General features: G+C 46.5%; 1 protein-coding gene across 3 annotated transcripts in view; it reads left to right on the forward strand.

Moving 5' to 3' along the window:
- PBX1 (PBX homeobox 1) overlaps window positions 1-14,085 on the forward strand; it is a 279,973-nt gene that overhangs the window by 224,789 nt on the left and 41,099 nt on the right. For all 3 annotated transcript variants that reach the window (XM_027610702.2, XM_027610704.2, XM_027610703.2), the window contains 2 exons: window positions 5,133-5,323; window positions 12,481-12,616. In XM_027610702.2, the coding sequence (XP_027466503.1) occupies window positions 5,133-5,323; window positions 12,481-12,616 (327 nt within the window). The remainder of the gene's footprint in view (window positions 1-5,132; window positions 5,324-12,480; window positions 12,617-14,085) is intronic.

A 14,085-nucleotide genomic window follows, 5' to 3' on the forward strand; every position in this document is an offset into this window, starting at 1 on the left:
TTACTTTCCTTGAATTCTTAGCTTTCTGGTTTCCTATTCTTTTTTTAAGAGTCACAAAAGAAGAGGGAGAAAAAGCAAAGGCAGAAGACCCTCTCTAGTCCACTTACGACTGTCTAGGTAGAAGGCAAATGCAAACCTAATAGAAAATTTAAATTTTTAAAATAGAAATGGGTATTTTAAAATTTAAAGTGAAGAGAGTTTCATCATTGCACTCCTATCTACCTTCGAAATGGATTTCTACCAAGTCCCTTCTTTTATGGGGGGGGGGGACTGCTGTGAAGCTCGCAGCCAAGCATGGTGCAACTCAACCATCAGATAGGCGTAGGGACGGTTTGAGGGGAGGAGAATAGCAGCGATCTTACAGTAGAACCTGTGAGTCACTGCCTTTCGCCTTCTCAGGAAAGAGCAAATGTTCTTACCACAGTGTTGGCTCATGTAGACACTTCCTGAGATCTCAGGGGATGCTGAACCCAGAGAGCTGGCTGATCCCTGAAGTTTTCCTGACCTGATCCATCATGTTAAGAGTTCAGTTGGCCCTAACCTATGGGATAGCTTGGGAAGACAGAGGGGGACATTTCCTATAAAGGTTCCTAGCTGGCCTATTGAGTTCTCCCTACTCAGTGCTGTTCCTACCTTACCTTCAAGACTAAGCCTGGTTCCTGGCAAAACAGCCTGTCTAGACTTGCCATCCAGGTTAACTCTCACCACACTCCAGGGGTACAAGAAGAACCCAGAGGGTGGCCTTCCCCCCCTCCCCCCATTAAACCCGTAACTGGGATGGATGTTAGCCTGGTAGCTGCTGAAAACTGGCTCTGTTCTTAGCTCAGGTTGTCAGCAACATAGAAGAACTGACTGCTAACTTCTGCCAGTTGCACTTGTTGCTCAAGGTCATTTTGTGGTTGGGTACCCAGGACAGGCATGGTCAGCCTCTCCATTTTGACACAGGTGAGGAGATGGAGATCAGAGGGCTTATGTTGTGTATGTGGGTCAGACGTCCAATGAGGGACAGGGGTGGCCTTGGAATCCAGTTTCTGACCCTTAATCCAAGGGCTCTTATCAGAACACCACCTGACTAGTTGCACTCCATACAGAGAGAGTGTGGACTTGTGTAGGCCGTTAAGGAGTCAGCTTGTCTTCTGTTACTTCCGTGGACGAGAGAGGCTGGGGTAATAATATTCTCCTTCAGAAACTTCTCAAGGCTATCTACCTGCTTTAAATAATAAAGAAGTTGGAAACCAGAAATTTAAGGAGAGACTCCCATCAGTACAGAACAAATTACATAAGTGGGGGGGGGGGTGTAGTCGTCTATATCCCTTATTCTTAAAAATACAAAAAAAATCATTTCCTTAGTTATATGGACATTTTCTGGATAAGAACTGAATCCTATTTAACACACTTTAGGCACTTCGTAATAACTAGTGCTAGTTATATCGTTACTTACAGTACATAGTGGATTGTAGGGAAATTAGGCCATTAAGATCCTAGCTAGTATGTCTGGGAGCTATATCTTCTTCATTTTTCTGTGACGGTTCCTCGTGGGAGCTTTTTTAAAATCAGAAAACCTCAGGGGCACCTGGGTAACTCAGTTGGCTAAGCATCCGACTCTTGAATTCGGCTCAAGTCATGAGATCAAGCCCTGCACCAGGTTTCATGCTAGTGGAGAGTCTGCTTGAGATTCTCTCCCTCTGTCCCTCCCCCCCCCCCCCCGCTCAAGCTCTCTGTTTCTCTCTCTCTAAAATAAATAAATGAAATCTTTAAAAAATAAAAAAATAAAATAAAATCAGGAAACTTCAGTAAAGTAAAAACATTGCTCTCTACTTTAGTACTTGAGTGAATGAAGTTGCCAAATTGGCTATTAATCGTTGACTCTTATTTTTGTTCGTTTTAAAACGTTTTTAGTATGCTGGTGATAGGTAACTAGACCATCAATTAGCTTTCTGCTAATTAGGTATCATGGCCCTCCTCAACCCCATCCCTTAAAAAAAAGAAAAAGAACCACCTATCTGAATCAGCCATCGTTTCACCCTGAGGTTATTAAATAAAGAAAGCTTCTAGAGATTTTCATTAGAAAGAAAGGAAGGAAATTATTTTATTACAGTAAAGGGTGTTGGTAAAGCGCTTTTCTAGCAGATCATGGAGGGAGTAAGGTATTTAAGAGCTGGTATCTTCTAATAGATAAAACCGTGATGTCAGAAGGCTGAATTTTGTTCCAAGTGTCATTTAAAAAACGGATGCTTGTGGCTTTGCAGGGTTCTCCAGCTTTGAGAAGTAATGCTGCTGGGGCCTGGGTGAGGCTAAATCTGTAGGGCTGAACCGGGCTGGGTTAGTCGGTTCACAGCTAAAAAGAATCCTAAATCCCTGTCATGTTCTTTGCTGAGATTGGCACCAAATCCAGTTTGAAGGAGGAAGGGAAGAAGACGGGCTAACCAGAGTGCAGGAGGGAAGCTTAAAACTCTGGCATCTCGTGCGGGACATTCTGAGAGGGCTGGTCTTTAGTCAGTGGCTCCCAGCAACGCCCTTGACCTGGACCTTGGGCAAGGTTCGAAGGATTTCCCTTTGAAATCCTCGACTCTCTTAGGGGCGCCTGGGGTGCATGGCAGCTCTCGAAAATGACTGCCTTTATGACTGTCCACAGCAGAGGCTCCCCTCCCCCTGCCCTTGTCCCCTGTCTCAGAAATTCCAGCCTGTGAGGGTTCTCTTTAATTAGCAGTTGTCACCCCAACTGTCGTATCGGGAATGCCGGACCTAACAGAGGCAGCCCGGCTTCCAAAGCCACAGGCTTGCAGGACCTGAGGAGGACGTGGTGTGGGTCGTTCCTGGAAAAACCTGGATCATCACGTCCTGTCCGTCTAAAATGGACTTGGAACGGGTCTTCGCTCTCTGTTGTGTGTTCCTGAGCAGCTGTTCAGCAGCTGCCTTGTTCCCACCTCAGCGGTGGGTGAAAAGACCCCACTGTCTGTTTATGGCAGAGCAGAAAGGACTCCAGGATAAAATGTCTTGAATAAACATCAGATACTGTGAGTATTTTTATTCCCTGTAATGACACACGTTATTATTAGCCCAGCCACTGGGACTCCCCAGCGGAGAGGAGTACACTTGACAATGCCTCCTCACATCCAGCCCCTCCCCTGTTGGAGCCCCCACCAGGTGAGGAGGCTGCAGGCCAGCGAGGGGCCGTGTTTGCCCATGGAGCTGGTCGGGATGCTTGCTCTGTGCCTAACCCTGCACTCCCCACCCCGTGGCCTCTTAGAATCAACTCGATGCCATGCCTTATGTCTTTCTCTTTGTTTATAAGTGGGGGGTGGGTCGGCAGGGAAGAAGCTTATCATACAGATCTGGGGTTTATATAGAAATTTTCTTGGTGGAGAGCAGAATGCTAGATGGATCTGATCTATGGATGTATCTTCAGCATGGGCCTGCAGAGGAGAAAGAAGGTAATCATGACCCTGTTTCATTTTACCAAGAGGGAAACTGGCTCCCGGATATATCCTCACATAGCCAGACACACACCTAGTAACTCCTCTGACCCTTACTATACCGTTTGAGGTGGGTTACTGCCACCCCTATTTCACAAATAAGGAAGACAAGTCCCAGAGAGGTTAGGTAACTTTCCAAGGTCCCACAGTGAAGTGAGTCCCAGAGACAGCGTCTGTATGCAGGCCGTCCAGGCCCCTCTTGCCCACTCTGCTGTGTCCGTGAGCACAGTTCACTTCATCCGCAGGTCACTGTACAAGACCATGGCGCTGCTGGCCTTGCTCAAGGGGAGGAATGATTGAATCCAATACCTCTGACAAATAAAATGAGGCACCGAGTGGGAAAGGCTTTGCCCAGACACTCATGGAGGCGGGCTCGAAGACCAGGCCTCCCAGTCCCCAGTGTAGATGCAGCCCGGCGGATGCATCTGCCGAGCTATCTTTGGCCGACCAACCTCGAAGGATTTCTTAGAGAAACGAGGAGTGAATGTGTCGTTGTTAACTGCGTTCCTGACAGATAGGAGAGAGGCTTTGTGCTGTAAATGCAGTGTTATCATTAATGAGTGTGCTTCTGGTATTGATACTAAGTTGGAGCCCTTTGAGTCCCTAGTTCTTCGACTGTGAAAGACCATCTTGTCTGTTCCATTACAAATCTAATATAGTCTTATAACATTACTGTAGGTTAACCCGTGAATAGATATTTTCATCTGAGGGCTCCGCTAAGGAAAGCAGACTTCAAATGTTAACTAATAGTCACCAAAAGGAAGGCCAATGGTGTGCAGAGGAGCAAGTTTGGGCTCTGGGAAAGGACAGAAGTCCCCAGCTTGGAATAAGAAGTGTTCAGGTCCTGGCTCGGCTGCTCCCTTTTTGCTGTGGGCCTTAGGAAAAAGGCCCTCCTCTGCCCCCCACCCACACAGTTTACACACCTGGAAAATAAGGAGGCGGGAGGCAAAGCGATCTTTAACCTCACCTCCAGAGCTGATGGTATGTGGGTCTAACTGGAGAGGTTTCCTTTCTGCAGGGATGGCTCCTGAATTCTCTCCATCATGTGTTGATGCTACTTCTACAAGGCCTCTGAGGACAGATTCCAGTTTCTGTTGCGGATATAGTGGGTCTTCAGGAGGCCAGCAGAGGAGGGAATTCTCGTAATAAAACTGAAAGGAGAAATAGGTGGATGAGAAATCTCCCGGAAGAATTAGCTTTTAATTTCATGATTCTGTCCTTCGGGCTGTTGACGCATCCCAAAACTGGACATGTGGAGGTTCTAATATATCAGAGATAATGAGCAAGGTAGAAGTTTGTGCTGTATCTGACCCCAGACTCTCTTTCGCTGTTAACATTGGGGTAAAGGGTTGTGGGGTGTATTTTGTACTAGGATTCCTGGTGCCAACCTTTCACTGTAGTAAAATACATGGAAAAAAAATGATTAAGATTTCTCTTTACCCTTTAGGAAAATCTCAATTGTGGCCAAAGTTAGAGTCAAACAGGATGAAAGGTATTTCTAGGCCAGTCATTTATTTTATCCCTCTGATGTGACAAAACCCCCACAGACTAGCTGAGTTGTCTCCACGTGTGCGAGTCTCTAGAAAAGCCCACGCGGCCCTCCGTCCAGGCCCGGACCCTCCACACGCGCCGGTGTTTACTGTCCTGCCATTCCAGGCATGCAACGAATTTACCACCCACGTGATGAACCTCCTGCGGGAGCAGAGCCGGACCAGGCCCATCTCCCCAAAGGAGATTGAGCGGATGGTCAGCATCATTCACCGCAAGTTCAGCTCCATCCAGATGCAGCTCAAGCAGAGCACATGCGAGGCCGTCATGATCCTGCGCTCCCGGTTTCTGGATGCGCGGTGAGTCACCGACGGGGCCACCTGTCCCCCGGGGGGATCCCGGATGCAGGGTTGGGACCCACACCTGTCCCTCTCTAAAAGCTGCATTTTCACCATGTCAGAGGCCAAGCAGAATGGCAGCCTGCAGAAGCTTCTGGGGTCTGGGGAGGGAGACTGCCAAGACTCCATAAGCCAATGGTTTTGGACAGCTCCAAATAGGAAACCATGTAATGAGAGAGGATGCTTTCTCTTACCCCTGCCACTCACTCTGAGTGAGAAGCAGGGGTGACTGAGGTGGGTGAGAGCAATGACAGCATTTTCATCCCACTCAGTACCCCTTTTACAGGTGTGTGTTGTAGCTCTGGGCTGGGGCGGCCTCACTGGATGCCGCCGTGACCCACGTTCTCCAGAAAGACGGTGCAGCTTGAGAGCTGTGATCTTTTCTACATTACAGACAGGTAGAGAGTGCACTGAGTTCAGCTCAACAAATATTTTTAAGTAGATCGCCATGTGGCATCCTCTGAGCTAAGTTTCCGGAGCACAAAGAGGAATAGGACCTGGTCCCGTGGGCCCGGAGGAGCAGGGGCTGGTCTGCTATGCGCCAAATTTTCAATCAGGGTTTGATGTTTTCCATCGGGCATTGTTACTCGTGACCTCACTTGTGAGTTCATAGAATTCAGTCAAAGAAACCCTGGATAGAAAGGTCCTCAGGGCACCTGAGTGACTCAGTCAGTTGAGCATCTGCCTTCGGCTCAGGTCATGATCCTGGGGTCCTGGAATCGAGTCCTGCATTGGGCTCCTTGCTCAGCGGGGAGCCCGCTTCTCTCTCTCCTTCTGCCCCTCCCCGAATCATGCTTTCTCTCTCTCTCTCTCTCTCTCTGACAAATAAATAAAATTTAAAAAAAAAAAAGAGAGGTCCTCTTAAAAAAAAAAAAGATAAAAACTGAGAACAGAGAACCAGTAATCAGTTCTTGGCCCATACTCTCTAGACCAGTGGATTTATCCAGATCCTTCTGGTTTCTTTAATTTTTGACATGCAGCCTGCAAGATGGTGATAATCCTATCTTTCATATACTCGAGAGGAGGGTTTTAATCATTGATCTAGCAGACATGTTTTCAGGGTGTGGGTGTCCTTTGCGATCGACGGCCCGTCTCAGATTAGCCAGCTTCTATAAATGCAGGTTTCACCATTCATTACTTCAATTCCTAAAGATCATCCCAGGCTATGATTTCAGTTAGAACTTCACGTGTGTCAGAGTCGTGTGCCATTTTCATGATCTACAGTTTTGTCCCTTTTCAATGAGACGGAAAGATTCACTGCTCCTTTTCGAAGTTGTTCACCCCCGAACTCATGCATTATTCAGCTTGGTTACCTGTATTTCTCTCTGTTCACAACTGTGGTTATTGCAGTCCACAGACCTCTTTAAAACTCCCCGGCATCTCCTAAACTCCCTTTTATTCAGTGTGTTTTGGGTCACATGGAATATGAGTTGAGAGTACCAGCTAGCGAGATGCATCTCTGGGCCACCGGAATTCTGTAGGGTAAGTCAAGAGAAAGTTCACACAAAGAGAGTTTTATCCAGCTGGGCATGGTGATGGGGGTTGGGGGCGTGGGGAGGCAGAGTCTCCCTGAAGCAGGGCCCCCATGTATCTCCCTCGCCTCGCGACCTGCTGCCAACCTGGCTTCTTGAAAGCAGTTGAGTGCAGAGTGCAAGTGGCTGGTGGCCTCTGTCTGGGTCCTGTGCCTGTTTGGCCACCACCGCCCCTCTGCGTGTGTTGCTTCCATCCCCATGGAAACCACCCTAGTTAAAATTCTGGAGTTGGTATTTGTGTGGGCAGATATTGAAAAAGAGAAAAGTCAAGCCCAGACTGGATTCTCATCCAGAGAGAACCCAGGGAGAAGGGAGAGGCGGAATCCTTGTCTTGTTGGATTTCTGCTCGAGGTAACTGTGCTGTGTGCAGTTGAAGGTCAGGCTCAAAACTGGGCGAGCTTTGTACACCGTTCCTGTCACTTCCACCAGCCTTCGCCTAGAGGGTTCCAGTTGGCGTCAGAAGAACAATCACTTACGAGAGGGTCTCTTTCCCGCTTTGGTTGCAACCTTTGATTCAGTGCCTCTGAGCCAAGTCTCCGAACTAAAACAACTAAGCTTTTGTCATTGTTACTAGCACTTATTTTGAGGGTATATTTGATATCGGTGAAAGAGTGTAACTCCAAATGCCAGCCCACGGCTGAGCAAATGGCTTTCCGGGCTCAAAAAAGAAATGTTTACCCAGACCTCGTGATTGGGGTAGTTTCTATCACTGCTTCCAGTGCTGTAGTTAGAGAGCTAGCTAAACAAACCTCAGTAAGAAAGAGAAACCGGTGCTGATAGCCACGTGTATCTGAGGGGCAGGGCTTCATCAGTGAAGGATTTGGTGGAAGACAAATGAAATACAAGGGAAGTTTGACTTAGTAACAGCATTAGTCGCTGTAATGTCACAGGGGTGTGGAATCGAATGGTGCTACTTTGTTACAAAATACTCCTTGTCTCCGTTTTCTGTTGCCACCTAACAGATTATCGCAAATTTAGCAGCTTAAAACAACACAAAGATACTATTGAACAGTTTCTGTGGTTTAGGCATCTGGGCACAGTTCAACAGGATCCTCAGCCCTAGTCTCACAAAGCTGTAATCCAGGTGTCAGCAGAGCCCATGATCTCATCGGAGGCTCAGGGTCCTCTTCCAAGCTCATTCCCGATGTGGGCAGAATTCAGTTCCTTGTGGTTGTGGGACTGAGGTCCCCAGCTCCCAGAAGCCATTCGCTCCCTCCGGCCAGCTCGCGTCTTTACTGCTTGCTTTGTTCCTGGAAGCCAGCAAGAGAATCTCACCAATTTAAGGCTTTAACCTAATTTCCCTAAACTAACAGGACGGATATCCTTTCTTTGTCACAGCCCCACCCATACTCCGGGGAGGGCGGGGTTGCCGGGCTGGAATCTGGTACCTTCTTAGGATTCTGCCTTCCATACTCCTCAGCTAAGCGCTTGGTCCAGGTTTGTCCATTCAAGTCATATCCTTTTCTCTTCCTTACATTGACTTAATTGTGCCAGAAAAAAAATCCGTCCACCCATTCATTCATTCATTCATTCATTCTGCATTTATTATCTTATGCTATGGCCCAAACATTGTGCTGTCAAACTTGGTAAAGTTATTGTCAGAACCCTCAACACAGTTTTCTCAGTTGAAAGAGAGAACTTACACACACTCTTAATGATTTTCAAGCAATAATTTTAACTTCTGTTCAGTAACATTTTGCTGGAGGCAACAATAAGAGGATAAACAGCTGGAAGACACCTCTTCATTTCACCCCGAGAGAGGGATTATGTTAAATGAAGTAGTAAAGTGGAAGGCAGGCAACGAGAGGGAAGGACATGCAGGAAGGTCTGGGCCGACTGGCCTGTATTTAGACTGATTTATCTCATTGAGTTTTACTCTCTGCCGGATGCTGTAGTAGCCACTAGAAGAACTAAGAGGGAAAAAAACAGCATATAAATAAGGGTCTTACCTTCAAGGAGCTCCTAATCTTGTGGGACAAACAGACACTCTTATGAGTGAACATAAAATAGCGTGTTCCTCGTGAAGTACCTCTCCCAGTGCCGCCTGAGGGGGTGGCAGAATGTGGGAGAGGGCAGACAGTTTGGGATCCCAGAGCGAGCAGTGTGTTTGCCAAACAGAAAGACTATCATGGGCAAAGTGAAACAACGTAAGCCAACATCAACAAGCATTACTTAGCTGGAATGCTTACTGTGTGTGAGGCGCTAGGGTTTCAAAGATGAGGGACACGTGGCTCCTTCCCTTGAGGAACTTGTTTAGCCGGGGAGACCTAGGTAAACCTGTGGCAAATGCTGTGGGAGAGAAATACACAGGTTGGTGTGAAGAGGCACGGGAGTGTAAAAGTCACGAGTGTCTTTGGGGGCATGGAGAAGCAGGCATATGATGTGGCTAGACGAAATTGTGCAGAGCGTGTTTAGGACTGGGGGAGATGAGGCACTAGGGGTAGGAAGGTCCACTGAAGACCCTTAACTGTACCCGTGAAGACTTCAGATTTGTCCTGAGAAACGGCAGAAACCGTTAGAGCTGTTTAAGGAGGGAATGCCGTCATTTAGAGCTTAAGTTCTCAAACTGCACTGCTTGGGTTCAAATTCTGGCATCCTTTGTAAGGTGGGCTAAGTGGCCTATCCTCCCTAGGACTCTTGTCTGTAAAATGGGGCTAATCCTATGCACAGGAATAAATAAGATAATATGAAGAAAAAAAAACTTAGTATAGGGTTGGAATATGGTATTCACACCATAATTCACACAGTGCTTCCTTAATATATTAGGGATCACCACATTATATATTACTTATTACCTTATTTATTGTATTTATATTTTATTATTATTATCATTACCATTACTATTATTGTGACATGATCAGATCCATGGTCTGGGAGAATTACTGTAGCGCTTCTCTTGAGGACGAGCTGAATGGGACAGGGGACACAGTAGGACCCCACTATTAAAGCCCCCGTGCTCCTCAAACTGGGTGAACACAGAATAAGTATGAAGTATCTTCCCCATTTTACTTAAATATGCAGGGGAAGATCATTTTCCTTTTAAGATAAACATTGTGTACATTACAGAATAGACTAAAGCAAGAGGTTTGAGAGACATTTCATGCTTTTGGTGGTGTGTAGCAGGGCTGTGAGTTCACGCCTTCCAGAAAGTGTTTCTGGAATGCATCGGGCTAGAGTTTGCACTGTCTGGTAAGTGTCTATTTGATTTTTAAATTTAAATTAACGCAAACTGAATTACATTGAAATCAATAAAGTTTCAGAACGTCCCGCTCCAGTTACACGAGCCACATTCGAGCTGCTCAGTGGCCACAAGCAGGCTCATGGCTGCTAGACTGGGAAGCAGAGATCTAGAACATTCCCATTATTGCTGAAAGCACCACCGTGCAGCACTAGCCAGACCATTACATGATAGAGAGTGGCTTCTCTGAACCCATTTCAAAAATAGAGTGACAATAGGCTGGAATAAAAGGGTTGGATTTGAAAGAATAGAACTGACAGGGTTTGCTTTGGGGCATCATCATCTGATGAAGGTAAGACAGCAGGATGGGTTAAGAACCACCCCGAGGTTCTGGCACCTGCTAGGTACTCGAATATTTGAATGAACAAATGGATGAACAAATTAGACACACTGTACCGTGTCCATGGTGATGTGGGGAAGGAAGACAATGGAGCTGGTTTGGGTGAAATGCGATGCAAGTTTTGGAGATACAGAGTGTGTTGGAAGTGCCTGGGGATTGTGGTGGTAGACGGGCAGTGACTCTTAGGAGAGTCGCTGGGGCAGGAGGTAATGCATTTGGTATTTAGCAACAGTGTCTGGGGTGCCTACACCTCCCACTCTTGACTCACTCTGATTCAAAAGGTTTCATTCCTAAAATGCCACATTTATCCAGTACTATTCGATCAACTTCCACATTCCTTAACATTAAACACCCAGATACCTAACTCCCAAGGCTTTTGATTGGCTCGAAGTCACAAATGTTAACTCACCAAGCTGATACCACTTCAAGCCAAAGCCAGGTGTCTAGTTCAAAGAACCTTATGGTCAGAAGCGTCTCCTTTTCACTGGGTGTCCTGAAGTCTTGACAAGTCTTGATCTTGGGATTTCCAAGGCCCTCCGTGGAGACAGCCGCTGAGAGCAGTGTAATAAGGGATCCCATCAGAGTCGGGGAGACCGCCCAGGGAATGTTGCACAGCAGTGTGAGAAGCGAGTCAGGAACAGCTTGTCGGCACCAGCCCCGTACCACCAGCTCATTCCAGGGAGGCTTCCTTTGAGCTCAGTTGGAAGACTCCCAAAAAATACAGTGTGATGCTAATGCAGACAGCTGAATGAATGAACCGAGCTTCTCCCAATTAGGGGAGCCTTCAGGGTCCAGTTCCCCAGGCCTAAGACAACTGTTTTCTTTGGGCAGAGAAGAAGCCAAAGGTTATCTAAAGCCTGGCCTGGAGCCCGTGCCGGCCGCTTGGCTATCTTCCCCCAAATTCCCAGCAGACAAGGACTTTTAACAAATGCCTATTTTTTGAGTTGGGCTTTTTTTTTTTTTTTTAATCCATTCTGCCCAATTTCTGATGTTGGGTGACCCAGAAACTCAGCATGATTTGGGAAAGTGACTTGGGCTTGGCATAGTCTGGACAGATGTGGTTAATACCTATGGACAGATGGTGTTCATCCGGTAAAATCAGGCACTTTATTGTGTTAATTAATCCAAGTGGGACCCTGAAAATACAATAGTAGCTGAATTTCTTGTCTAGCGAGGCTGTTCCGTGCTTTCTGTTGGGCTAAATCGGGAAATCCTGTGTCCTGGCATAACCAAGGATGTTCTGGAAATCTCTTCCATAAGGAAAAAGCTTTTGATAAAAGCAAGAAAGGCAAAGCGCTAATGGGGCTAATTTAAAGGTGGAGTCCCCACCGCCTTGTGGAGGGCCAACCAGCTTCTACTGTGAGCCTGGCGTCCCCAAACAGCTCCCGCAACTTGCCTACGGGCCTTAGCTGTGAGGAGGCAGTAAAGTGTTTCTCACTTTAAATTAGTTCAATTAGCACTTTTTTTTTTAAAGACAAAAATGCTTTTATTCAAAAAGTGGTTCTCTTCCTTTCAGCGACCTGTGTATTGAAGAGATTTCTGTGGGCTTTTGTTTTACCATTTAGCAGCTGTTCTTGCTTGAAAAGTGCTACTTGTCTCCTTCTGTGGGAGGTCACACAGTCCAGGGGGCTAATTTCAGTGCCTTCCACACCCTCTTCCCCAGATGCCTTTAAAAAAATGCTGTATGCATTTACCTGGGAATGGAATAAAGGGAAAATAATAACTTATTTTTAATGGAAGCCTCCAGAGTCTTTGTAATTGCCAGGAGGCAATTTGTACGTAAGAACGAGGTTGGGTTTTGTAGTTAAGCAGACCTGAATTCATACCTTGGTTCTACAGCATGCAGATACTTTCAGTGACGGCTTTGGCAGCCGGCCCCTTGGTGCAAATTTTCTCTAATCCACTTTTTGCTCAAAAATCTGTCTTTTCACAGAAGTAGATTCTCGTCTCTCCCTCTTTATATGTATTTGGTGTGAACTTTTTTTTGTCGTTCTTTCTCTTTCTGAAGGCGGAAGAGACGGAACTTCAACAAGCAAGCGACGGAAATCCTGAATGAATATTTCTATTCCCATCTCAGCAACCCTTATCCCAGTGAGGAAGCCAAAGAGGAGCTAGCCAAGAAGTGTGGCATCACAGTGTCCCAGGTGAGGAGCTGTCCAAAGGCTCAGCCTCTAGCCTGGCTCCGGTGGAGCCACATGGCGGGGTCTCAGAGGTGTTGCTCTCCTGAGCTTTCATGCCTTGCATGTTCCATCTGCTAAAGCCCTCACGTGGCCAGGGAAGCACGTGAGGTGTTTAAGTAGGAGAGTTTCCAGGTAAGTACCTGGACAAACTTGAGAGGGACCAGCAGAAGTGGGAGAAGTAGAGTACAGTAGACAAACAGGGGTAGGGGTCTTCCCATTGAATGCTCCGTTGCTTCAGAAATGGGTCAAGGTTCTTGCCTGTCCTTGGAAAGCTGTCCGCATTTCTCATACTGTTTTCTCAAACACAGTCCATTCCTTAGCCCATCTTGTGCCCAACCCAGGAAGGAGTCAGTGAATGGAACTTTTCAGTGAAAGGGACTCAAATGTGTTCTCTTGATGTGCTCGCTCTGTAACTGATGGAGTGTGGGAATTTTAACGTGTCACTATGATTGCGTTGGAATGGTTGCACAAAATGTCACTGGGTGCCCCTTTTCCCCAAAGAGCGATAACCATAACAGGTGCCTTTGACGTGGAAAGGTACATGATAAAACCATTTTTATCGACCTGGAGTCTTCAACATTAGTATGAAGTAGAAAAGTAGGCAATATTTATATGTATTTATATTTTGTCTACTCAAGGGATCTGTCCAAAACTTCTTATTTAATCTGAACCTCAAATACCACCCCTGGTCTCTAGCTGAGAACAGTAATGATGGTTCTGAAAGCTATCAGAGAAAGTTCCTCTGAAATATGTCTCCTGCAAGAGAACCGTATGTACTGGCCTTTCCCTAAAAGAGGTGGGGGAGTGGGGGAAAGAAGCCTACTGTAGCAAGAAACTTCGCTTAGCATTTTCCAAGCAAAATAGATGCTGTCTTGTATACACTGAGCATTTGTACTTCCTTGAATTGAATCCTGGCTTCTGTTACCCCCTGCAGGGTGCTGATTCCCATCAACCTGTGCTTAGCTAAGCCCAGTTAGGTCCAGTCAGAATATAGAACTCCACACAGAGTGTGTGCCATGAAGAGCTCACCAGGGCCTCCCCAACAAGCTGTGGGGGATTTTGCAGCAGCCTTGGAAACACCAAGCCTTCCAACTCAGACCTCCCGCAGGTGCTTTGACCCAGGTGAAGGTTGTTCCAGTCTGAACCCTAGGAAAGCAGAACATGAGTGGTCAAACTCCAGTCACCTGGTTTTATCTAGGTCTCTAACCATTCTTGTCCAGCCTTAGATCCCTTGTCCCCAAGAAAAGACATTTGATGGTTTTTGATATGTGCTGCCTGTTTGAGGAATGGTTCCGGGCACGAACCATATCACTAACTGACCATCAGTAAATTTGATACTGGAATCTTCTGCTTCTAAAGTAGAATTAAATCACTAGACTGTCTGAACTCTAATTCTGGGATTCAGAATTCTAAATCCCTATTGAAGGTAGAAT

Source organism: Zalophus californianus, chromosome 10 (assembly GCF_009762305.2).
Source record: "Zalophus californianus isolate mZalCal1 chromosome 10, mZalCal1.pri.v2, whole genome shotgun sequence".
Lineage (NCBI taxonomy): Eukaryota > Metazoa > Chordata > Mammalia > Carnivora > Otariidae > Zalophus > Zalophus californianus.